Source organism: Siniperca chuatsi, linkage group LG14 (assembly GCF_020085105.1).
Source record: "Siniperca chuatsi isolate FFG_IHB_CAS linkage group LG14, ASM2008510v1, whole genome shotgun sequence".
NCBI classification, from domain to species: domain Eukaryota; kingdom Metazoa; phylum Chordata; class Actinopteri; order Centrarchiformes; family Sinipercidae; genus Siniperca; species Siniperca chuatsi.
The window spans coordinates 21447244-21474405 of NC_058055.1; the positions used below are offsets into that span (position 1 = coordinate 21447244).

The 27162-nt window shown below is 41.5% G+C and overlaps 1 protein-coding gene across 1 annotated transcript; it reads right to left on the minus strand.

The window, feature by feature from the left end:
- Positions 1-4655: 4655 nt before the first annotated feature.
- Positions 4656-26973, minus strand: fgfr4 (fibroblast growth factor receptor 4). Its single transcript, XM_044222705.1, has 21 exons — positions 26276-26973; positions 23615-23823; positions 19338-19525; positions 19073-19223; positions 18933-18983; positions 17778-18047; positions 17307-17396; positions 17040-17206; positions 16766-16889; positions 15660-15850; positions 15091-15229; positions 14572-14765; positions 14200-14345; positions 13701-13822; positions 13500-13610; positions 12203-12393; positions 10081-10203; positions 9296-9366; positions 8776-8913; positions 8203-8308; positions 4656-7589 (listed from the first exon to the last, which is right to left on the minus strand). Exons 2-21 carry the CDS (start codon positions 23718-23720, stop codon positions 7413-7415), a joined length of 2856 nt encoding a protein of 951 aa, XP_044078640.1. The 5' UTR covers positions 23721-23823; positions 26276-26973; the 3' UTR covers positions 4656-7412.
- Between the last annotated feature and the right edge of the window lie 189 nt (positions 26974-27162).

A 27162-nucleotide genomic window follows, 5' to 3' on the forward strand; every position in this document is an offset into this window, starting at 1 on the left:
TTAGTGGAATCAACTAATCCTTTGCCATTAAATGTAAATACATAAGCTTTATTTATTTCAAGTCAATTCTTAACTTAAAAGTTCTAGTTTTTATTTTCAGACCACTTCACTTTAAGTTCTGACTTGAAATGATGAGTTGAATGAATGCACTGCTGAGAGTCTAGTCTAGTTTATAAAAGAAATGTGATCATCACATTAGACTTCCCAGCATGCATTGTTTGAGAGTTAAAACTCTCCCAAGAGACATATGATGGAAACTTGCTGTGTGTCTCTAATAATAATGAAAACAACGTTAACCACGATGAAGGGTAGTATCAAATTCAGTCCATACCCTCGTACACTTACTGGAAGCAGCCTTGCATGTTGTCTTCTGACTGTAACGGTCAGAAGTGGGACTGAATGGTTGTTTATTATTTAAGATTATTGAACTTCTTTTTTCAAGTTCAGAGAATTTACCACAGTTTGTTTCACATTTTCACTCATAAGACGACTTCGAACTAGTTGTTCAACTTAAGGTCAGTGAAGCCAGTAAGAGATTTGTTGAAACAGGGGGGAACGGAGGTTTTCCTGGTTCATTTCGTTCATCCGCAACTAGCGAATTGACTCATGACCCCCCCGTAGCTATATAGTTTAGAGAATAAGATCCAAGATGAAACTGAAGATGAAAATTACAACTCTGTCTACTACTTCAGCTCCACGCACATCGCCATGGATTTATCAATACACAGCACAGTTAGGCTACTGATATTTCAGAGCCATGGTCGGAGCCATAGTTTCTAACTGGCACCAACAGTCAGGCAGATGAAGGATAAATGAGTCAGGCAGACTAGACTAACACATTCAAATAAACAACCCCTCTGCCCCTGCAGTCTCCCTTCTACTAGGGGATGGAGAGGGGGGATGGCAGGTTAGCAAGGAGGATGCATTTTGGTCATTTTGCTAACAAGGGCGATGGCACCCCCCTTAAATCGCCTAATGAGTGAAGCCTGCTTAGTGTGGACTTACTTTTTATTTCTTTTACAGAGTAGATGGTGTTGTGGTTCCTACTGTCTTTGAACTTGCTCAGCAGTACCCAAAAACATCATGAAAGTCAGTAAAACTGGAGTCTGGAGGTTTCCCAGCAGCAGCAGCAGCAGTTCATTTGACTGAATGGGAGCTGGATTAGTCGTCAAATAGAGTCCCACAATACAGGCCTTCGCTGACCAATGAGATGAGTCGAGAAGGAAACAAGTCAGCAGATATACTGCCTGCTGAGTCTGACACTGCACTCATATACACTCACAAACACAGCACAAAAACACTAGAACCCCTGAGATTTAGATATATTTAGAGGAATGAACCACAACAAATGTATGGTGTTGGTCCAGTAGTAGCTAGGTGAAAATCAACAGGAACATCAACAACATGTCTAGAATCACAGCAAAGAATGTATTATGGATTTTATAAGATAATTATTAAGGTCCACACTGCTGAAAAACATTTTGGGAAATACACCCTTTTCTTACAGTAAGTCACATGAGAAGATCAACACCATTTCTCATATCTGTACCGCAAGAAGCCAGTTATCTTAGCTTAGCATAAAGATTGGGAACAGTTTCAAGTTTAAGTTTAAGTTCTTTATTGTCATATGCACAATTACAGTGAAGCAGTCATTGGCAATGAATTTCTTAATTCTCAGGCTACCTCCAACAATGCTCAAATCATATGTGTAAAAAGAAAATCTTGCATGCAAGATATGAAATAGTGCAGACGTTAAAATATATAACTATAATATACAGTATATAGAATAAAATACAATACAATAAAATAATATATGGCAGGAAACAGCTAGCATAGCTCTGTCCAAAGGTAATAAAATCTGCTTACCAACACCTCCAAAACTCACAAATTGACACATTATATTTTGTTTGTTTAATCCGTTGAAAAACCAAGGCATAAAAACAACTATTTTCCCGTTTTATGGGGAGTAACGGGACCGGTAACTTCCGCTATAGGTCCCCAATTCCTTATGCGTTGTCCTGGTAACCAATAAAGCACAAGACCAACAGCATCAGATATTTAGGTTGAAATGTATTTCTTAGCTGTTTAGCGGCTAGCTAGTTAGCTGTTGGTCAGCTAACATTACCCAAGTAAGCATAGCCACTAATTTCTCACGGCAATGTTACGTTCTTAACATAATGCTGCATATCTGGCCATGTTACCATCCAACGGCTCCGTAGAGCTACCAGAGGTCTAAAACTCCACAAGGAACTCAAACCTAAAGTTGAGAAGGTGAAAAATGACTGAACTGACTCACTCTCCAGAAACATCACAAAGCCAGTCTACAGCTTTTGATTTTAGTGCCAAAAGTGATTTTTAGAAAACATCCACTAAGACTAATTCCACTGTGAATCTGATTAAATGGTCCAATTAAGTTGCAGCTGGCAATTTAAAGTTTCACTTACCTTTTATTAGCTTTGCTTTCTACTGGCACTGTCAGTCTGTGATCTGCTGCTTGTGCAAAAAGAAGAGGCAGAGGCAAAGAGGTCTCCACAAGTGGGGTTATATTCGGTCAAATCAGGTGTGGCAGGGTCCCATTGTTTTGCTGCAGGTCTCAAGGCTGTATGTCTAACAACCGAGTGGATCCAAGAGGCAGACAAAGAGTGGGGACAGTTAAAAGAGAACAAAGGTCTGATGGTTCAGGATTGGGTCTGATTGTCCTTGGCTCTCTTTTTGGATTCTCTATCACGCTGTAATAACCAGTCAGAAAGCTCTCTGAAACCATGAAGACCCACTGGAAGAGAACAAATTGCACAACATCGCCTCCGCGATTCCTCCCTCATCACTGTGAGCATATCACCACTCGCAAAATAGCGACTAGCTTGCTCATTGGCAAACATTGTGTAAATAGGCAACCTACAATGTTCTCCAATTATTTATGTGACCTTGTGTCAAGCAGCACTTGATTGATAGTAGTTGATTTTATTTGTATCTGTAATCTTAAAGGCAAGGGACATACAAAACAGATCCCAGAAACTACAATAAAAATTCCTCCTCAGACTGACTGGTGCTGGTCTTTTCTTTAAGGAAAGGAGTTGAAAACGCCGAACATGACTGGACCTCAACGTGGACATCTTGCACTGAAAAAAAAAAATTCTGGTAGTAAATGAATGCTACACACGTACACACACACATACTCACACCTCCAGACACACATCCCAGACAGAGACTTTTATCATCTGAAGCAGGAGGTGCGCTCAGGGAGAGAGAGACTCTGTGGGTGATCAAGCTTTATTTCACATGAGAGATAAGACACACACACGCACACACACATGTACAAGAACAGACCACACACCATGTACACAGGAGATAAGAAACACACTGACACATAATCATGTACACAGACACAGTGAAGTAACGCGCACACACACACACACACACACACACTTCAAAAGGCTGGGCTAGCTGGGATCACTGCTGCCCTCTCCTCCCTCCTCTTGTCCTTTAACCTCCATCTCTTCATTCTTCCGTCTCGCCGTCTCTCCCTCTCTGTGCCCGTCTCTGTCTTTCATCTTTCTCACATTTGTTTCTCTCCCATTCTGTTTGATTTATGCTTTTCTCACTTTATGTAGCTAGGTCTCTATCCTTTCTAGAAGCAATAATTTTTTTCTTTCGTCTTTCTGTCTTTCTTGAGCTGCAGCAAGAAGTAAAATTGCACAAATTTAAGTGCATATTTTACGGGAAATTCTAGTATAATTGTTTTGGTCATAATGTCTGTAGGTAATAATAACATTTTACTCACAAAGTTAATTGCTGAGCTCTGGGGACTAAAAAAGAAGCCAGACAGGTCAGAACCAAGCCATCAGATTGGCAAAATTTATGTGGAAGAGAAAATCCAAAAAAATGGGGTTTAGCTAATCTAGATAAACTGTTGGCTTCAAAAAAGGGAGGAAGACTTGTGACCAAAAGAAAAGTGGCATAAATGATCCAGGTCCAGGCAGGTTTGAAATATGGAAAAGGCCTTTATTTCAACGAGGGAGAAACATTAACATTGTCCATGACAAGCAAGCAGATTGGTTGATCCAGCTCCTGTTGGGAGGTCGGTTCGAAACAGAGAATTTAAAAAATGCTAACTTTATACAATGTATGTTCAAGTATTAAACAACCATGCAAATGTTTCCAAACTACCCCCGTGCACATTCACCTACATGCAGCCTGGAGAAGAATGTTTTAGCCGTTAGCCAAACAAACCGGCCAAATATCCACAAAGGCTAGATCTCAAAATCCTGGATGATCCCATGCAAGAGATTTACGTAGACAAATGTAATTAATTAAAACTAAAGTTAACAAAAAAAACAATGCGATGTGTGATTCAGGAATGACTGCCAACACAAGCATCCCAACAAAGAGTTGGAAGACTAAAAGGAGAGAGAAGTAGTGAGCACATGGGCCAGCTTTTATGCTCAGCCCAGGTGAACTAGATGAGTTGACAACCCTCCACTGTCAGCCTGTTACCTCCTGAGCTTGACAAGGACAGCCCACTATACACAGTGGGAGGGACAACTCATTAAGAGCATTTCTGGTTTTGCAGTTTTCAGATGTAAGCATGAATATGTAGCCAATATGACAGACTGAATTGCCTTTCTTATGCAAAGACAGAGACAAGGACACAGAGCTGCTTTTAAATTATACTTTATTTCATATAAAAACAAAACAATAAACAAATAAATTAGATATTTCTAAAATAATTCTCTTGAGGAAATGTTTAAGAACGTTGTGATTGTTTACAGTTTGTATCTGAGAGAAGAGCAGATAACTGGAATGTAAAGATGCAAATGTATCCGGACACTTTGTGTATGTAAATGTAAGAGCTTCATTCCAAAATGAGATATTCATCAGTGACACCAACTGTCACAAGATGACTGACAGCATAAAATGCAAACTAGATGAAATGGTTGACAATTAATTCACAATTTAAATCATTTTGGAATGAAACCCTCCGTTTTTCTTTAAACTTTCCAACACTTGAAAGAAAAAAAGGACCAGAGAGCAATGGAGCAATACGATTGGTGATGCAGAAATTAGCCAAATGACATTTGTTTCAAAAGACTGAAGGTCACACCAGACAAACTTCAGATCAAAATCAATTAAGTACAATGGAATCTCCGCAATCAGTGGAGAGTAGGCAAATTTGTGCTGTGCTTCCGGGTTTGGTAAACTTTGGTGAATTTTGACACGCAAATTTGCACCATTGACCAATTACAAACTGTCTTTGACAGGGCTGGCCTTTGAGTGATCAGAGATCTGGAGAAAGATATCATATTAGCTGATCATACAATTTGATCTCTTTTGTGGAAATCTCTTTCAACACAACTGTCAGTGGTTATTTTGTTTGTGTCTCAATCGTTTTGTCTGTGGTCAGATTTGGGACGTGGACTGGGACTCAGTCGGCATTTTACCCCACAGGGGAATTTTCTGCAGCTGGTCCTGGTAGCAGCGGCGGAGTAGCAAATCTGAATTAAGAGTTGTAATTTAAAAGATGGTAGCTATGGGGATAAAGATAGGGGCATTTGGGAGAGAAGAGGAGACATTACCATAATAAGAGCCTCTTCATTTGCACACAAGCCCAAGCTAACCCCATACCACCACCCCCCAAAACTCCCTCTGGTCCGTAGTCACACCCATTAAGCCTGCAAAGCCTCCATTGTCCGGCCAGGCTGCAGACCTGAGGACCCCTCGCCAACAGATTGGGCTGGGTGAAGGGTTACAGCCAGACAAAGGAGGGTCCCTCCCCCTTCTCCTCTATTTGAAATCAATCACACTGGCTTTCACATTCAGTGCCCCCCCTCTGCCCTCCTCTCCTTGTCAGCAGTGACAGTGGGCTTGGGCCAGCTCCCCAACAGAGTCCCCATGCTGAATCGTCAGTCCTCCTTTCAGGACGAGTCCCACCCTGGACACACTGTCCCTGACAAAGCAGTCATGTAGGCAAAGACTGAAAGAGTAAAGTTGTTGTTAGAGGAGGCCACGTAATGCTGTCTCAAAGTTTACATGGTTGCTTATACATGTAAAATGAGTCCGTCTCATAACCTTTGGTGCTTTGAGACCTGTCAAAACTCATTTTATAACTTAAGAAATGCATTAGAGTTTGTGAGATCTAAAAAATGTAGGTGGTTTTCGCCCCAACAACAGCAACAAGCTCCTTCTGGTATTTAACCACAAATTGTTTTCCTGGGCTGGAAGGTCGAAGCAATTTACTACAAAATGACAAATGGAGGGTTTCATTCCAAAATTTTAAGCCATCTTCAAAGGCCCAATCCATAATTTTTTGACCACATACATTTGAGGTTTGAGTTGTCGATGAGAAATAAGAATTTTGTGTTTCTCAGTTGGTCATAACTCCAAATACAGTCTGGAATATGTTTACAAAAGTTGCTGATGTAAACCAATTTTTTGACAGCATCTACTGTTAGTTTGTGATTTGGAAGTGACTCCAATGTTGTGTTCTGTAAATTTGGGGGATCGGTGAAGATCATTTGGTCTAAATTGAATATGGTGGAATGAAACTTGAACATAAAGACAGTGTGACAGCTGTGACAGGTTTGGCACACTTAATTAAATTCCTCTCTCCTTTCACCCCCAATAACCTTCATTTTGTGTCATTCAGAATAATTTATAAAAGGCAATCAATCTTTCTGTTGTTGATATGTACATACAATATTTTAATATTCTAATATATTCACAGGAAATCATAAATTCAGGCACTTTGCTGCTGCTACAGCAACTTCTTCGCACAAGAGATCCTGAGATTTAAGACCCTTTTCTTTTTAAATAAGCAACACAAAAGTAAAATAATCTTATATAAAGAGATTTATATTTAACAATCAGTTTCTTCTTTTTTATCATAGGAAAATAAATCTTTTTTTTTGTTAAAATGTCTTTATCAGCCAGGTTTCAAGCCCTGGTTTTGGGTTGAATTTGTGTGAGGAGATCATTGTCCGTCCGCAGTTTTCCAACGTTACAACTGTTCTTGGGCACAGTGCCAAAGCTAATAGTCCAAAGTAGCACGTTTTGTTTGTCCTCTTTTTTTCTGCTTGTTCTTCTGCCCACGATGAAATGTTTTCCTTCAAACCATCAATCACTATGTAATGAAGCCCACCAGCCTCAGTGCTCCACGTGCATACATGTGTGTCTGTATATGTTTATGTGCGTGTATAAATGCCTACCTATATCTAAGGGCTTTGGCTGGTGCCATAATGGGGGGCCAATGGAAAACTTGAAATGAAAATAAAAACTTTAACTTAACTTTAGAAATGCAGCTGTGAACCTCCAATATGGTCGCCAGCAGATGTGTTACATTACTTGGGAATCTCAAGTAGTGTTTCCCCTTTGTAGTGTTCATGTCTGTATATGTGTGGGTGCCTTTAGTTGTGTGTCTATCGGAGCGCCGTCTTCATGTCTATCCGAGAGCGCACGTCCTGGTAGCCCAGGAGGCAGGGGTCGGTGGACAAGGCATCGTGCGTGAAAACAGAGTCGTTGTCAGAGGAGCAGGAGCTGGACGTGTCCTCGCATGACGGGGAGTACTGCTCGAAGGGTGTCGACAGGTCCAAGTACTGAGGAGAGAGAGGAAGTTCCGAAATTATAGAAATGTTTACGTCTCTGCGTAAACAGGAAAAAGAAACTAACCCACATTCATTGGCAGTAAACAGAAATTGAATTTGGTGTGTTCTCAAAGGCTGTCAGACTGATATTGAACATGCTGTTCATTTAATGGTGTCCAGGGCAAAATAGATGCAGAACACCGCATCAGTTACAGAGACTAACAGTTTTGAATTGGTCAGTTTAAAGCCTAGAAACGTCTGTTTTAGTGCAAGTAGGAACCAAGAAATTAATCACTTGAACTGCTGACCCATCTGCAGGAGATGGTGTATTGGTATGCATTTGATGAAAAAGGCTGCACTGAAATTTCTGCAATTTGGACACTGCAGCCAAACCGTTTGATTTTGTTTTTGTTGTCTGGAGTTTATAAGCCCTGGATTCTGCTCTCTACACATTCACTCTTATGTACTAAAGACATCTGGACAGCAGATTGTGAAAGAGAGGAAGAAAATGTACATCTTCATGAGTGCATATGTTAGCCTGTGTGCATGTTTGTGTGTAATTTCAGACACACATTCATGCACCTGAATGTGTGTGTGAGTGTGTTTGAGTGTGTTTGAAACCCACCTCGTCAGAGATGGACAGCAGCACTCTGTCCAGCTCCTCCACCAGCTGTTTGAAGGTGGGTCTCTGGGTGGGAACAGCATGCCAGCACTCACGCATCATCATGTAGCTACAGAGAAAAAAACACGACATCCACAAAAATTATTTCTACAATCTAGAATGAGACAAATGTTTAAAATTGTCAGCTCTGCGAAAGATGTGTTTTTTCAGAGATTCAATGACTTGTTTAAGTTTAGTTGATAGTTTGTCCTGAAAAAACATACTTCATGTCCAAAAAAACCTTTTTGAGACAAAGAAATTACAAGGTTCTGACAATGATAACTTCCCCCCTATAGGAACATAGATTCAGAGCCTACAGGTAAATGCTGGGGTGGAGGTGGAGATCATCAAATGTTATATAGTCTATGCTATGTTTTATATATATGTTGTACCATTTCTGCTGATGTGAACTCATCTCCCTTGCTCTTGTGAGCCAAAAATATCCTAAAAACAACATAAGAAAGACTATTTGGTTAGTGGAGTCCATGTAGATGGACATTGTTGCTAACAGTGGAAAAAAGTGGAGTTCCTGCTTACAGTTCATGTGTGCAGTTGGAGGGTTTGTCCATGCGGTGTCCTTCCTTCAGCAGCTTGAAGAGCTCCTCAACGGGGATACCAGGGTATGGTGAGCCACCCAGCGTGAAGATCTCCCACATCAGAACGCCAAATGACCACCTGAGCACAGACGAAAGGAGAGGAAAGACAGAGTATTTATGATCAGGTCACATATTTACTTTTCTTTACTGTGGTATAAGGGGGTGTACAAAGATGTTAGCCTAACAGAAAGCTTTTCAAAATATAATACAATTAGGTTTTTAGGGAGTTCATAGTTAATGAGTACAGTTTCATGTGGTTTTAAAGGGTCTGACAAGACAAGACAGGAAAGGAAAAATAATAGACTAGGCATAAAACATTTTGACACAGAATACATATCAAAGATATTTGAATTTTGTGTCGTTTTTTGCCCGTTGTGTTGGTCTTGTACGGCACATTGTCTTTGCTATAAAGCACTTAATGTTTTCTTGCAGCAATTTTGTATTTGAGAAGTTGGACTTACACGTCACTCTGGTGTGTGTAGACTCTGTCAAACAAGGCCTCTGGTGCCATCCACTTCACCGGCAGCCGTCCCTGCAGAGCAGACGTGGACATGTTAGAGCCCCACCTTCATTTACCACAACAACTCACTTTTCATCTGAACACATTTTTCTTTCTGTCTCACTGTAAAACTCTCTTGTCGGTCCATGCTCGCTCATTTCTCCCTCACAATAATCCTCCCTCCTTGTCTCCCCTCTTTTCTAATTAAGTCCCATTACGTCTGATGCCAATCAGAGGAAAATATCAGACATCTGTCTTGAGGAGTATTAAAGCTGTGAAAGGAGCCTGGCTGAGGCGTAGACATGTTTACAAGCAGGGCTGGTGAGGTAGTTATTTTACAAACAACCACTTTAACCTTTTAACAATCCAAATATCTTGACATGAAGAAAAAGTTTTTTGATTGGATGATATTAACATGATACCATATTGATGTTCAAATGTTCATGTCACTTGAGAGGGTCAGGGTCAGCCACAGAACCTTAGTATGTTTTCACCATCGCATCTTCTACTTGATTAACGTTTAAGTCTACTACAGTACTTCTATGGCTCTTAGTTTCATAACAAATCAGTAAGTCACATGGATATTGCAACATTTAGTTTCTCAACTGTAGAAAATTATAAGGAGAGCAGTAATTTAGCTGCACTTTTACTCTCACTTGTTAACTACTGGAAAACAAGTTCTCCACTGGAAAGTTACAGGAGCAAGAAATGATTCCTGAAAATATGCTGCTAAAAACTGTCACTCACGTTGGTGGTTTTCTTGTAGTAGTCGATCTGGTGGACTCCTCTGGCCAACCCAAAGTCCGCAATCTTCATCACGTTGTCCTCCGTCACCAGAACATTTCTGGCTGCCAAATCTCTGTGGATGCACTGCAGAGAGAGAAGAGAGAGAATTAAAGACTGACACAAAACCCTAAAGTGAGCTTAAGACCAACTACTGGGTGTCCAGATTAAAAGATAAGCATACAGTTTAAATGGTCCTGGTTAATGGGAGATTTAATGTCTAATTTGGAATATGGGCTCAATGCAACGTTTTTTGTTGAGTATGTTGCCTCTTTTTCTTTTTCTTCTTTTTAACATGGCTCTCCCTTTGGTAAAATTATAAATTTACAGTCCTAGCTGAACAAGACTGTTGAACTAAATTTTATTATTGAAGGTTTTACATTCATGAAATGCTTTTTTGAATTTAGACTTGTGACACGTCATGTTGTTGTCTGTTCCAGGATGTGGTTTGGAGTGATCATGTAAAAACATGGAGGTAGGGGAGGTAGAAATGATTCACTGCGGATTTTCTCCAAAAATGAAAAGACTGAAAACACACAGTGCCTCATTTTAGTGAACGCAACAAAATTAAAATGTCTTTATATAGAAACACGGGAGGTTGAAGAAAAAACAACCCTTTGGGAGGAAAAAAAGAAAGGCACTGTTTGCCCACATTGAATGGATATCATTAAGTTTATTTTGGTTTTCATTCGAAATAGACGTGGGATTTGTGGGGACGTGCGAAATGAACCAGTCTTGGTTTGTGGGTCTCCCCATAATGGAAGGTTAGTTTCAGGCTCCTGCATTCTTAGGAGGCTGTAGAGCCAGAAACCTGATGCCTACACCCAGACGACGGCTCTGCTGCCTGTTTGCTAACAGATTTATGGCAGCGCTAAAAAGGACAAAGCCCTGCGACGGAGGGACGGACAGATGGATGGAGAAGAGTAAACAGGACTGAAGCTGCAGCAGCTTTCTGCTCAGGAATGCCTGTCTGAGACACCGGCTGGCAGACAAAGAGACGTGTTGATAAGAAGCACACAGACAGAGTGCATGCTGGGAAAATGAAAGGAATAGAAACATGGGGGGTGGGAATGGGAAGAAAAGAAAGAACGGGACAGACAGAGGCACAGAGAGACGGGGGAAAGGAAAGAGAAAAAGGAGAAGGGAAAGGCTGGTGCTGCCAGACCAGTCTGGACCAAACTGATTCATCTGAAGGCCAAGTGCCCAAATCCAAAAACACTGAATTACACAAATCCTAATCACAATTTCCTTTAAATCAACACCAATCTTCTGATATTACAGCCCCTTCAGGGCTTATACAGCTCATGAAGTCTACAAATGTTGAGCATTTTACTATCCTGCTTTGATTTTGTGGCTGTATTTCCTGCCCAGGGACATGGATACATTTTACTGTAATGAGGTCTGATGATACGGAAACATCCCCATGGGGCTGAGGCTTGCATTGTAAAAGTTCCACCCAAGAGCATCCAAAACCATAAACCCACTGTCTGGCTCACACCAAAAGTTAACAAGAACAATTTTTATGTATTAGAAATCTCAAGTTATATTGGATCAGTACAGAACATATCTGTGGGTCTATGCAAGCATGCGGATAGTTTCTGCTAAAATTTGCAAAAAATATGTTTGTAGTTCACAGTGAAAGGAACAGTACTGTAGAATAAGAATGGTAGTCTATCAATTAGTCGATAAATCAAATAATCGATAAGCCTATAAAGCCTATAAAATGTCAGAAAGTTCCCAGAACCCAAGGTGATGTCTTCAAATATCTTGTTTTGTCGGACCAACCATATAAAATGCAAGGATATTCCATTTAGAATGATATAAAACAGAGAAAAGCAACAAAACCTCACATCATCACATCATCAATTATCAAAATAGTTGTCAATTAACTTTCTGTCAATCGGCTGATCGATAAATCGAATAATTTCAGCTATAATCTTAGTTTCCTGATGAGCTTCCTCTTGCCACCTCTTGCATCCATGAAACGCTTGTGGAAAAAATTTACAGCCACCAGAGAGTCAGGTAAGATGCTTCAGATGCTTCTTCTTCTACTACAAGTTATTTCCTCTCTTTTAAGTGAACGTACCCTTTTAGAGGCCAGGTACTCCATCCCTCTGGCCACCTGATAGGCGCAGGACAGCAGGTCTTTGAAGGTGAGCTGCTCTTCAGGCACCTTGGTCACATCAAAGGTGTAATCCATGCCTGGGGGTCGCCGGGCCCGCAGGTACTCCCTCAGACTGCCTTTAGAGGCGTACTCCACCAGCACATACAGAGGGCCTGGGGGGGAACACAAACAGGATGAAGGACGGGGTTGTTCCTATAGTTCAAAATCCAGCCGCACGAGTGCTGACTAAGACCAAAAGGACAGCACACATTACACCTATTTTAAAGTCTTTACCCTGGTTACCTCTTAGTTTTCGTATTGATTTTAAAATGATTTCATTAGTTTAGAAGGCACTACATGGCCTTGCACCAGACTACCTCTCAGAAATGCTTTTAGTTTATAAACCAGGAAAGTCCCTCAGATCCTCTGGTTCTTCTCTTTTAGCTGTTCCACAAACCAGAACAAAAACATTTGGAGATGCTGCGTTCAGCCACGACGCTCCAAGCGGCTGGAACAGCCTTCCAGAGGATCTGAGAGCAGCTGAAAACACTGATATTTTTAAACATAAACTAAAAACCCATCTATTTAGTCTGGCTTTTAGGTACTATTTTTAAAATTTGATGGTTTATTATTATTATCATGATTATTATTATTATTATTATTATTATTATTATTATTATTATTATTATTATTTTGTTAATATTTTACTTTTATTATTGATTGATTTATTCATTTTTTACTATCTTAACTATACATCTTTTATTGCTGTCTTATTCATTTAACTTTTAGTTTTTGATTGTTTTAGTGTTCATTAGTCTCTAAATCCATTTTTTATATCCGAAATTTTGTCAATCCCTTGTAAAGCACTTGCATTTGATTTGTCTGAAAGGTACTATATAAATGAATGTGATTGATTGATATTGATATTGATATTGTTGTTTTAGCCTGGGAGCTTGTGACCACCATAGTAACACTCACTAAATTAGGTTGGTTTGTTGCGATTTACAATAACAAGGGGGTTTGGGAGGAAGGTAAAGTAAAGGCATTGTTTTCTCTCCAAAATAAGGGTGTGTGTGTGTGTGTGTGTGTGTGTGTGTGTGTGTGTGCCATAATTAGCATAAACAAGGACCATCAGTTTAACTTGACTGACTTGTCCACGAGCTGACAGATAGCCAGAGCAGATCCAACCTTTTTACCTAAACCCTCGGTTGAAGCAAAGTATGCTGGACAGAAAGAAAACAACAAACAAGGAAGGTTTAGTCATAGGTCAGAAACTCACCATCCTGTGTGCAGACTCCAAGCAGGTTGATGATGTTCTTGTGTTTGTCCATCACCTTCATCAGCTCCATCTCCGAGATGAGGTCTGCCAGATCTTTGTCTGTGGCGTCATCTGAGGGAAAAATATATTTTATTAAGAAAAACACGCCTTCCCCACAGACAGCAGACTTCAGCTAATCTCTGGAGGTATTTTCTTTCCTACCTTTGAGCATCTTAACCGCCACAGTGGTGGCTGGATCCGGACAGTCCTTGTTGATGCCGTAGGCCTCAGCTCTGACCACTTGACCGAAGCAGCCTTCTCCTAGAGGTTTGCCCAATGTTAAACTAGAGAGAGAAAGAGCAAAAGTTAGTGAAAATAAGTATGTCCAAATGAAAACTGTACAAATCCATAATTTGGGGCTCTGGTTTCTTAAAACATAGGTTGGGTAGAGCCAAAAATGGGCTGTGGGCTAATTTCTTTTTAGGTCCCCACATGATGGGAGAGCTACAATGTTTAAATAAGTCTAGATCCCAGAAGCCAAACTAAACTTTGCAAGGGGCAGAACTTTTAAGTAAACTCTGTGTTATTGAGGTTCAGCATTTCAAAACGCATCTCTTTCATAATAATTTCAAATTTAAGAGTAGGTATAATTTCTTTCCAAAATATCATCTACATCTTTGCAAATGATGGCAGAAGTGACTCTAAATTGCAGATAACTTACTTCTCCCTCGGGAACTCCCAGTCCGGGTCATAGGGCAATTCAAACTCCATGACTCCAGCCAGCATGGGAGAGCAGCTGGATGAGAGGCGAGCCACCCTCATCAGTGATGCACTGGACTTCCCTGACGAATTGGACTCCACTGAGTACTGAAGGAAGAGATACAGAAAAGGAGAATTTAGTTATCAGCCTTTAGGAACATACAAAAAGGTTTCAAGTATGGCTGTTCTGAACAGCTATAAACACTTCTGCCTTCAGATGTGGTCAGACGACACTTTGTACGAACTTTCAAGCCTTAAGTCATAATTTACTACTTGCTAAAGCAGCAGTTAGAGAAGACAGACCACAGTTTCCATGATGCATAGTGACCTTTACCTGTCGGCGAAGAGGAAACTTGGAGAGCTTCTGGACAGGGAGGGCGTCAAACGGCTCTCTTCTGGGGTGTACCTGCATTCGACACAACACCACGATGATGATGGCCATGATCAAAGCCAGGAAACCACAGGCGTAGATGATGATGTCGGTGTACTTGGTCTCCATGGTGTCCATAGTGTCTGCTGCTTCCTCTTCTATAGGAAGAGGGGGAGCATTTTTGCAAAAAATATTTTTACACTCAGGAAGTGACAAATCAAAGCTAAATATACTGATGTTCAAAGTTTTTAGTTCCAAGATATCACTCATTGAATCTCTTGCTGCCAATTCAGTGCCACAAATATCAGTGTATGCAGTGTAGCTTTATGTTTAAGTTTGTGAGCTAGGTGCGGTATTTGGCAGCAACATTGTTATGCAGACAATACAAGCATTTTTTGAAAGATTTTAAAAGATAAAATCATTCAAGCAATTAAGTAAATTCTTTTCAGCACTGAATCATGTAGCCTTTACTTCATTTTTTACCTGAGAGGACGGTGAGCCAGGCGGACTGGTGAGCAAATCCAATTGAATTTCCAGCCAGACAGGTGTACTCTCCTGCATCCTCCATGGTAACTTCGACCAAGTAGAGCACCTCCACCTCTGACATGTTCAAACTGCCGGTCTGCACAACACAGAAGTGACATAAACAGTTAGCATACAACAGTCATCAAAAATCATCACGATTCAACATAGGCTTTTACAGTTGACAGTTGTTGATTGTGGTTAACTAATGCTACTCTTTTTGGCACTTTCTTTTTGTCAGGAAATCAGTTTGTAACTGTATTACAGCTCTGACAAAAAATGGCAAATGGGAGCAGATACAACAGGTTCCAGTCTTTTGGAGAGAGATCAGAACTGGAACATAGTTTAGCTAAAGTTTGACTGACAGCAACTCCTTCAGAGCTAATACTGGGTATGACTTAATAGACTGGGTTCTCAAGCTAGCAATGTGAGAAATTATGAAATTTCATGATGTTTTTCCACAGAATGTGTTAGCTATATTTGTACTTGTCATCAAAACACCTATCCACCACCTGTTATATGTCACCAACCTTAAGGACCCGAACGTAGGGCGTCCCATCAGGACCGTAGCGGCTGCCATTCCTTTCTATGTGTTTGAGCCACTGAATGTGAGGCTGGGCGTCACTGTAAACCTTACAGTGGAACTGGACGTCGCTGCCCACCACTGCTGTAGTGTTGGCTGGTAGACCAGCCTGCAGGATGGGCCTGTGTGGGGAACGCTCTGTATCGTGAAGAAATTGGAGGAGAAATGAGCAAAGTGACCGAAGATGAAAGATAGCATTAAGCTTCAGTGAAACCAATCAGAGCTTAAAGGATTTTCCGCTTCTCAGGGCAACAGTTCAAAGGTGATTTGGGAACATGGAGATAGAGATTTAACTGATCTACGAAGCGTCTCTGACAGAGTCTCAGAAATACCCATCTCGCAAACATGACTGCTTTGTAAACAAATGTTCCAAAAATGCCCAGCAGTTGTCACTGTCACCTATAATGTGTTTGTATGCTGGCAAAAGAGCAGGAAATGTCATTTTGGGATGAAATTCAGTTCCATTAGTGTGGCTCTTTGTCAGCTGGTCGCCGGGGTCTCTTTGATCTGTGGTTACTCTCGCTCTCTGATCTCGTTAGTTGTCTCGTTAGTCTTCTCCTCCCATCAATGGGGACGGAAACTGACCCCGTGGTGGACGGACAACGAACAAATGAACAAACAAACCGCAGCCCTCCTTGATCTTCTGTCACAGGTCAGGTAGAAAACTGGTGTGGACGCCTGACCGTCCACATCCTGCCTGCAATGGCTGACGCCAGGCGCCCCTGTCACCTTCTGCTCACCCTCCCTCACACTGGGGGCTTTTATTTGAAGGCATGATGCTTTTTCACAATTGCTGACTGTTGCTATTGCTGCTGTGAATACTGTCAGCCAGATCACAAGGCACTGAATTTCAGATTTAAAGAATAATCTCTTATGTCTGTTTTGCTGATATTCAATTAAATAATTCAACCCATATCCATGACATTACTTCTTAATTTGCTGTTCAACACACAAAAATGAGTGTCTGAGGCATTGGCACACAAGAAACAATGGCACACACTTGCACACACACTCTAATATGTGACTAGATAACACTGAGTCATCATTTCTTACCCAGGACATCGAGGACGTAGCTGTGAGCGATGGAGCCATACTTGTTCTCCACCACGCAGGTGTAGTTTCCTCTGTCTGAAGGCACGACGCTCTCCATCACCAGACTCCAGTGCTGGTGTCTCAGCTAGCCAAAGAAAGACAAAATATCATCAGCATGGATAGACACTCACTTTACAAACTCAAATACAACTCAAAGCTCTTCCAGATCGTCCAAATAAACTCGGTTGTCATTCAGCTTTATTTAGCAGTGAGGAGATGCTGCTACCATCCTCACCTTGATGCCCCCGATGCGATGTTCTCCTCTAAATTCACGTCCATTTTTGAGCCAGCGGATGCTTGGCATGGGGCTGCCCATGGCCGGGCAACGAAACTTCACCGTGTTGCCTGCTGGAACAGCATACAGCTTCTTCTCCATACGCTGGGTGTGGGTCCAGTAGGGACCTGTATGGACAAAGACCAGCCAATGAGTAGTTAGTCAGAATGCTTTGATGAAGCCTGGAGGTTGAGTTGTACTAATTCCTCAAGAATTGCAGCTACACACCTCTGGAGAAGTAAACCTGGTCGTTTTCGATCTCAGCTGATGAGTCCTCCAAACCATTGTCCTCATCATCATCCCCTGACCCCAACGAGTCTGGAAACATGACAAATAACGGCAATATGAAGACAGACGAAAAAACACTCTTAGAACTATCATGATAGCCCAAACTAACCATTATTTTCATCATAAATTGTTATTAATCTATTAATATTTGTCCATCACAATCCCAAGGCCCAAGTTGACTTATTCAAATTTCCTTGTTTTGTCAAACCAACAGTCCAAAACCTAAAGAAAACCAGTTAACTCTCCCCTAAGACTATGAAAAGCAGCACATATTCACATTTTAGAAACTGGAACCTGTGAATTTCTGAAATATTAGCACTGAATAATGCCAACATTGACATGAGTTGCTTAGTAAAACACAACTCTTAAAGCAATAAAACTACTGTTAGTTAACAGTGTTAGCGTCCTTACCTGCCACAGTGATGGTGAAGTTCCTCATAGGCTCTTTGGTTCCCCGGAGAACACAAACATAAATGCCTGAATCTTCGTATGTTACGTCTGTGATCTCCATGATGGCGCCGCGGATCTGGATGCGGGGCGTGGGCAGAACTCGGTTTCCCTCCTTGTACCAGTTCACCGCCATGCCAGGTTGGGTGCTCATGTCACAGCGCAGTTTCAGGACGTTGCCTGGCTCTAACAGAAGATGTTCTGTGGTGTCTTCACTCAGGTCCTCAAGAACATCTGTTGAAACCAACGAACATCAGCATACAAGGTGTTAGCATGCTGCAATGGAGGATGTACCCCGTTTCTTCTTGTTTCTCTCAACTGTTTTGTGCTTTCTTTCTTTCCTTTTTCTATTATCATCTCTATTTCTATTTTTCTATTTTCTATTTCTTTTGCTCTTCACCACACAGGCCACTCAGCAAGTTATTTCTTTATCTCCCCTCTAAAGCAAGTAGCCATCTCCTCAACTATGACCTTCAGCTCTTCAACCCCATTATCATTATCTCCTATCCACCCCACACCCCACCCCACCCCACCCCCACCCCCCCCCCCCCATGCATACATACACACAGACACGCATACAATGAAATTACCATGGAGACCAGGAGGCCTAACCGGCCCACTCCAACCCCACACTCCCTCCTCCCTTCCTCCACCTCCTAACACAGCAAACCCCCTCCCTTCCTTGCTCACTCAAAAAAAAAGAAGAAAAGAAACATGGAGGAAGAGAGACTGAAGCTAATGAACATGTTGCAGCGTGACAGTGGACGGAGAGTAAATCTGAGGGGCGGTGAAGGTTCAGTGGAGATCTAAGTCAGCAAAGGGAGGAGAGAGGTTCATTCCAGCCTGGGGAGGAGGACGCCAACACAAATGGCTGCCATACCATTTTCAACAGTCTGTACTGTCTTTTATTTACTTATTTTTTACATTTGTTTACAGCATTATCAGCGTAAATTGCTGGGTGATCAATATTTCAAGCAATTTCAATCAATGAAAAGGACTGCAATTTTTTTGCAACATTTTGTGATTCTACAGTAATCATTTTGGATTCAAAATTTAAGAGAAAAAAAATGTTCAGACATTTGAAGCAAATTCTCCAGCATGAGAATTAAGTTACTGTACCTGGGGGGATTTCAGCAGCAGTCAGGTCCACAGTTTGGGAAATGATGGTACCTGAGGAAGGGGAAAGTTAAGGTTAGAAAATAGACACAAAAACTAGTGAGATATGGCCAAATGTTGCCATGATGATAAGTGTGTCTCACCTGGCAGGACCTCCAGCCACGCCGACTGCATGGCCTGTATTGTCTGTCCTGCGTGGGTGCTCTCGGCCATGCAGATGTACTCTCCTGCATCCTCCAGAGTGATGTTGGACAGATGCAAAGTGTTCACCTTGGACGAGTTGCTCTGCAGAGCCTTCATAGAGGATCATTTTAACATATTTTTAATGTGATGAGGACAGAATCAAAACACAGTCCGAGTAGACATGAAAAATTGTTTGATTGTATCTGTCAGCTGATCTGTTCTCACCGTCAGAGCCCTGAGGCGAGGCGGTCCTCCCTGGCTCTTTCTCAGTGCGCTGACCTCCGTCTTCAGCCACTGCACCTTGGTGTTCACCGGCCGGTGGACTTTACACAGCAGCTTCGCCTGACCACCCACCACCCCTGTGGTGTTTTCTGGGTAACCTGGCACGATCAGAGGCCTGGAGACCCGAAGATCTGGATAGCAAAAAGGAGGGTGGAGAAAAAAAACAGGCAAGATCAGTCATAATTGTACATATTGTGGTCGCATTTCACCTCCTCATGAATATCATTTTGAGATTCATTTTCATGGTTGAATTTGAAAGCATGAGGAACTGCCTGCTAACTGACTCCTTGCACCCTTAAAACTATTTTGTGACACTTTCCTCTGAATGATTCTTATTTACTCCTAAAATAACAACACTGTGAATAAAAGGACCAGATTTCAGGTGTCTTGTTATGGCTACTTCACAGAATAAAGGGATCTAGAGTCTTAGTAAACTGCTACAAACCTCATTGGTCTGAACGCGCCCCGAGTGAACAAGACAAAAATTGTCAAAACACATCCTGGAGGTTTAGGTTTACCTCTGAAAGGTCCGGCAACAGAAGTACACCATGTTCCTAAACAACTGCTGTCATTTAATGCTACCAGGAACTGGTGATAGAGTGTCCTGATAACCCGGCAACTATCGTGTCACCATCAGCTACAGTGGCATCCATTCAGTGGGTCACTCGCCCATTTATGTGCTCGCCCACTCACATCTTGGAGCATATGTGCGCCCTGGCCGGGGACCTCGCTTACTGCTCAGTCACTCAGAACGAGCAATTTTCCAGGGCAATTTTCTGTCTGATTGCTTCCTGCGAGCGCTTGCAGAAAAGGCAATCTGTTCCCTTGTCGGAGTGAAGTGCTGCTTTTTTTTCTAATCGCCCAGAGTACATGTAGAGGTAACGCTTTCAGGAACAAATACACGGTTACAATCTTGTAAGTGGAAAATCAGAAACGTGATTGGTCAAAGCAGCAAAAAGGAAAGCTAATTAAAAGAAACGTCTTGATGGCTAGTTTGAATGTAAACACTGATCACTTAGTCTCAACAAGCCACACATTTTCATCTAATGGGGCAAACCTGAACACAGTAAAACAGTCAGCAAATCACAGAGATGAACACACACACTTACAGCCATGCTAATGAACTTGCAGAGACAGGGACAGTGACCTGGAGTTGAACTTGCGTTAGAGTGTGAATTGTCACCCAGAGGCGAGGGGGCAAACAAAACACAACACAACACAAACAAACCGCTCGGCTGGTGCGAGCCAGCCAGTCCACCAGCCGGCTGGACTGGCAGCAGAGCCCTCTGTGGAAACCAGTTGGGACAATGAAGAGGCCTTGGACAGTTTCATGCCCTGACCTGGGAACATAGCAGGGTCCTCCAAAATGAACTTTCTATCATTCAATTTTCATCCAATCAGGTTAGTTTGCAGCTTTAATTTTAAGGAACTGTGGTAACTCTTCATTTTAACCCTCCTATTTAGAATTTATAGGAAGTATATTACAATTAATAAATGATTTATAACACATTGTAATGTAGTTGTAGGCAAATATAAGGACTTTGTTTATTGATGTATTTTTCAACAACAATAACTCCTCCTGTGAAGCATTGATTCTGGTTTATAAACAGATAATGCATGATTGACTCGCCCATTAAATATTAATTTATTTAGAAATATTTCTTTCAGCACTCTCGTAACAACTGAGCAAACTCCATCTGCTGATGGAGGCCCTGAGATGTGACTACTAATTCTAAGGTCAAGAATGAACCTTCAAGCTCAATATCACAGTTTTAAACCCGCCTGTGACTGATTTGTATAAACAGTAAATGAAAGGATTTGCTCGTATGTAATCATATATCTTTAGATATGACTGCATTTAGCTTATACTTTGTTAGTAATTGTCCATTATCTGTTTATACACCCGATTGGGAGCCGCTTAGTGGTCTAACTCTGTCCACAGGCAGCTCTGGCCTGAACGCTCTGCCTGACCAGCAGATGCACTCCTAAAAAAATGCCAACCCACTTATTCTGTGCAGAGATCAAAGCAAAAGACTGCATTCTTTGGCACAGTCTGTTCTCCTTAATGCTGCAAATGGCTCACTGTCATTGTGAAATAAAATAATTAGAAACATTTTTTCTCTTTGTGTGTGTGTGAGTGTGTGTGTGTGTGTGTGATTCTATTCAAAAATGCTACATATCCATTTTGGAGGAAAATAGGCTACTGTTTTGTTTTCAAATAATTGGTAGATAGTTGCCAGACATCCTTTAAACTTTGACATCATCTGTGTAAATTAGCTGTTTTTATATTCTCTCTGTAGGGATGCAGAACAGCTGAAAGCACAGCAGGAGTGTACAGACAAAAGCTATACTCAGACTTTTATATAATCTGTAATGATGTGGCAGAAAACTTAAAATAAGTTCTTCTGGGGGAAGAAAAACATTGGACAAGTCAGATCGCTGCATTTAGCAGCATGCGGTTAGTAACATTAGATGTATAATTATATTTGGAGAGCGTTGTGATTTATTTTCTCTCAGAGCTGTTGTCAAATTAGCAACATGACAGAAAACGCCCGGGGACTGAGAATAATTTAAATAGACTAATAAAAACTTTGTTAGATGAAATACGTTCCTTTGAAAAAATCTGACAATCTAAAAATGTGTTCCTCTCTTTCATCCTAAATTTTAGCTATTTTCTTCGTGTCTGAAACTCTCTCTGGATCATATCCCTCCAGAAAGGAGACTGCCCTGTCAGGAGTCTGAGCAGTGTATTGTGGGTCCATCTGACCCTCACCACCTCCCCTCAGTTGGACATCATCTTTAGGGAGGTTAGGGTCTCTTTTCACTCTCACATCAAAGGGGAGTTTATCTTTTTCTTTTTGATGCCATGTCTCCGTCTCTGTCACTTCTCAGTCACAATAATCTTCCTTCTTCATTTCATATTTGCACTTTTCTCTTCAAGGCTTGTCTCTTATCTAGAAAGTGACGCCCCAATATAGAACCAAGAGGGACAAATCCTGATAATCAAACTGCACTAACAAACTAGGAATCAAAGCAACATTACAGCGTTTTCTCTTTGAGACATCTGCATCAACAATTATATTAATTAATTGAAATTGAATCACATTCTTCCAGTTTGATGATGGATGAATTTTCATTCATGCGATCACAAAATCACAGATTTGTGGGGGGAACTTTGAAACTCCAAAGCACCAAGATAAAAGTTGCGATGCTGTCTCCACAGCTGCAACCTACATGTTTTACGACCTAAAGATCTTTCTATCGTCAATCCTGGTTTGACTCTTTACTCATCTGTCTTGTAAATAAACCTAAGAGGTTTTTCTGGGCCCCCTCCTGCACATTGTCGTCTGAACAGCAAGCCCCGGCTGGCCTCACTTGGCCCTGCAGTACAAAGCGGGGGCCACAGAGACGGAAAAGAGACAGCTTCTGTGCTCGATGCCTCCGGGCCAGCAATCCACTTTGTCTTTCATCAATCTGCACATATCCTTACAAAAATGTAATCCTAAAGTCCTTTAATCGGAAACACTGATTTACCTGTATTGAACAATTATACTGATTATATCATAACTTAATGAAAACATTTTAATGGAACTTAAAACTGACAGTGGCTGACTTATTGCATTGGCTTCTGTTTGTAAAGCATGAATGAAAAGCCCCCCCCATCCTCTACAGCTGGCACGCAGCCAGGCAGATTTACACTTCCGAGCCTCAGGGCCTCGGACGGATCAGATAGCGCAGTTTACGGCAGCAAAAACACTGAGAGCTTCCCCCCCCCCCCTTCCTCACTCCATCCAAGACTTGATTGCAGCCTCTCTGTCATTTTTCCTGTCACCTTGACTTCCTCTGTGGCTGCCAAATTACTGACACTTTCTAAGAAGGGAAAGTGGACTGATCTAAAACTTTACAGGTACATTCACACAGTTAAATGTACTATGTTTAGCCACAAAAACATACCTTTTCTGAGCAGCTAACTGCCTTGCTCCAGATCAAGATGTTAGCGAAGAAAGAAGCAGTACAATCAGAAATCCACAAACTGTCTGTGGATTCAAAAGAGTAACCTTCCAGAGCCACACACTTATCTAACACACTTATATAACTTTTACCCAAACCACCAAAGCTAAAAAAGGAGCCCGCATGTAAACCATCTAAAAATTATGCAATTTCAGAGCAGATTTGACAATGTTTTATTGTTTCAGGTGTCACCGTGTCCATCTGCTTACCTTTAGTTCTTCCTTCGTCGATGCCCTTGGCTGAGACTCTGTCCATCAAACAGAGCAAGAGAACGCAGAACGTGCAGACCCTTGCCATCTTCTTGACGTGATGCATGTGTCTTATGGGTAAAAGGTAGAAATGCACGCCGGTGTGGCCTCACACTCCGGTCCCTGGCATTGGAAACTTCATAAAACCACAATGTCTCTAAATTTGGATCCTGTAGAGGCAAACCAACACATGGGAGACGGTTAGCTGTTGATCAGAAACTTGATTCTTTACATAGATCTGGCTGGAGAGCAGCTAAAGACAAACGTTTCTGTTCAGTTTTAAACCAGGTGGCGAAAAAAACACAAACAATTGTTCAGACAAATAGTTAAAGAGCCTGTTTTGACTGTAAGCAGTTGTATTCTTAACCAGATGTCCTGCTAACTGTCCCGCTCGTCTGCCTTACATTGTCCAGGCTCTCCTGCGTCATGAATACGGAGCAGGGCTGTTACTGCCTGTTGTTTGTCAATGGATGGCGCTCAGTCGGCCTCGGGATAATGGGCCCTTACTAGAAAAACACTTGAAACTTGCCAGGAAGCTACAGAATCTGAAGGAGCAGCAGAGAGATTCGACTGGCAGCTGATAAGACTTCAGGTTCAGGACAGGAGGTGGAAATACACAACAGGCAGCAAAATAGTGAAGTAGGTGACTGTTCATGTACTCAGAGCGCCATCTCCTCACTTTGACACATGTCATACCTTAAATTTGAGTGTTTTATATCACAGTATAACGCTAAACTTCACTTATGGTGTTAAATGGGAGCAGATTTGGTAACAAGGCTGGATATTATATCTTACTGTTTCAATACCTTAGTTTGGAGAATATAAATTAGGGCTGCAAATAATGATTGTTTTCATTATTGATTTGTCTCAGGATTATATCCTTGACTAATCCATTAAGTGTTTGGTCCATAATTATAAATATGCCCATCACATTTTCCAAAAGGCCACGATGGTGTCTTCAAATGTTCACTTTTGTCTGACCAACATTCAGAAACCCCAAATATATTCATTGTATCAGTACAGAAGACAAAGAATAGCAGCAAAACCTCAGAATTATGAAGCTGGAATCAGGATTTAGGATCTATGTCAAAAAATGACTTAAAGATTTGATCAGTTTTGTCAATCACCTATTGATTAATCAGCTGTCAGCTCTAACATAAGTATGTTGTTACCTTTTAAAACTTAAGAAAATATGCTTAACTGCTCAATGCACCAATGTTATTCAAATAACTTCACCCTAATAAAGTGTCCTAATTGAAATGGGAGGAAAACAACTTCCAACTTCCACAAATACACATCTCTGTAAAAATCTTCAATGCTACAAATATCTCAGTATCACCTGAATTCCATGAGAAAGATTATTCTACTTGTATTATTATTATTGAAAATGTTATTATAAAGATATTTAATAATCAAATTCAAGTACAACACTGTCGCCATAAACTCATTATGCAGACAAATTATAAACGTTGACTGCCTACAAGAACACTAAAGGAATAATACAGCGATTTTTCTGCTGCGAGTCGGGCCAACTGCGCACAGGCGCCAGACCCTGGTGCGTGCGCTCCATGCCTCGCCCACACACACACACACACACACACACACACACACACACACACACACACCGTTTTAAGAACCAGCTTGCTGAATGAGACGTATTCTTTCTCAATTAAGGACTGGAAAAAACTTTTTTCTCCTGCTGCTGCTAATTCCGCTGGCACGCTGCCTTGCTGCTGCACTCTGCTGTGTTCAGCTGGAGCCAAAATCCTTCTACTATAAGGAGGCTTTTATTTTTTCATATATGGCATATTTCTGTCACATAAATCACACTTAATAAATCAGTCATATGCACTATTACTCTCAAACAGTCCTTGTAGGTAATAATGATGCCAAAACACAACCTGTTGTTAAGTTCTACAGTTATGCTGACTTGTAGGGTTTCAGTGTTTGCACGTGTGTGCCGCCGTCAGTCAGTCAATTAGATCAATTCAGCAGAGTGTCTGACACATCCTGAGATCAATAAAATAAATAAAAATAAAAGCTACATTCGTTTTAAATTCCAAGTGTCCCCCAAATTACAGGATTTTCTTGCAGAAGTGTCTCATCTTGCACAATGTTGATTTATTAGCTTCATGTGGGTGAAATAGCAGTGAAATATGTCATTTTTAATAATTTAAAGTGGGGATTCCTGTGAATCTTCCCGTGTGTGTGAGTTCAAACTCCGCTCTGAGCTCTTTTCTCCTGACAAATAGTCCATGTGGAAGGTTCAATGTCTAATAAGTGACTTGTTTGGCTCTGTTAAAGCCACAGTTTCTTTCCTGAAATCCCTGTTTAAAATTACAAAACGTGGATTAATTCACTAGTTTACAATGCAAATGAGTAATCCTGGGTGGATAAATGGATCTTCTTATGCCTTAATTATTTCAAGAAATGTAATCTGTTTTCTACAGAATCACTGAAAACGAATGGAAACGTAAAATTACCTCACCTTAATGTCAATATTTTTAAGTAATTGAATAAGGTTTTTTGTCGTAATCTCACCCACACTCTGACGCACGCTGACAATGAATGAAACAACAACTCTCCAAGAATCTCCAGCTGTCTCAGTCTGTATTCACCCACCTTTCCTCCCGGTCTGTTCTCGCAATGATGACTGGCACCAGGGGGAAATCACTCCTTGTCCCAGTCGATACGAGTGAATATTGAAATCCTCATTTGGAGCTCCGCTGTATCCTTTTCCAAAGCAGTCTATGAGCGGGTCTCTGCTGTTGGTTATCCGGCTGAAAACTAAATCGAACTTATAAATCCATCAAAAACAGCCCCCTGGAACATGAACCACAGCTGCCAGGTTTCTCCTGGTGACCGGAGGAAAGAGCTGTGATCCCCTGGGCAAAGTCCACTGCAGCCGGCCGCTCAGAACGCTAAATCCATGGAGAGAAAGAAAACCAAACACGGAGCGAGAAAGTGGATTTGCGCGAGAAAAAAAACCTGTCCTTTCTCACTCTGAAAATGTTGAAAAAGATCCGATGTGGCGCGAGAAAGAGACTGATATAGATAAAGACGGGTTACTCGGTTAAACTGTAGTCTTGGATCACTCTTTACGTGCGTCTTTACGCAGCGCTTCTGCAACTTCTCCTCTCCTCGGTGAGTTTATCCCGGTGAGATCGGAGCTCTGCCGCTCAAATGTGGAGCTCAGCCTCCTCAGTCCGTTTAACTTCTACAGCAGAGAGAGAGAGGAGCGACTGCGTCCGTCACACACCAGTCCTCCTACAGCACTCTGCTGCTCTCCGGACGGCAGTCACAACAACAATGGTCTGAGAGCGGCCAGGGGGGGCAGGAGGAGGAGGAGAGAGAGAGGGGAGACAGAAGGGAGGGGTGCGTTTCCCCCACACAAAAAACACCCCCCCATCCCTTCTGCAGAGCTGGCAAATAAAACCCAAGACCCTCTGCCTCTCCCTCCTCTCTACAGGGCCCAGCTTGCTGAAGTTGTTCCTGGAATTAGAAGTTAC

Coding starts and splice junctions, on each gene's coding strand:
- fgfr4 (XM_044222705.1), bottom strand. CDS start 23,720: ATGCATCACGTCAAGAAGATGGCAAGGGTCTGCACGTTCTGCGTTCTC. Junction 18,984..19,072: donor GTGGCTGGAGGTCCTGCCAG/GTGAGACACACT, acceptor CCCCTTCCTCAG/GTACCATCATTTCCCAAACT. Junction 12,394..13,499: donor TGGAGTCTGCACACAGGATG/GTGAGTTTCTGA, acceptor GTTCCCCCCCAG/GCCCTCTGTATGTGCTGGTG.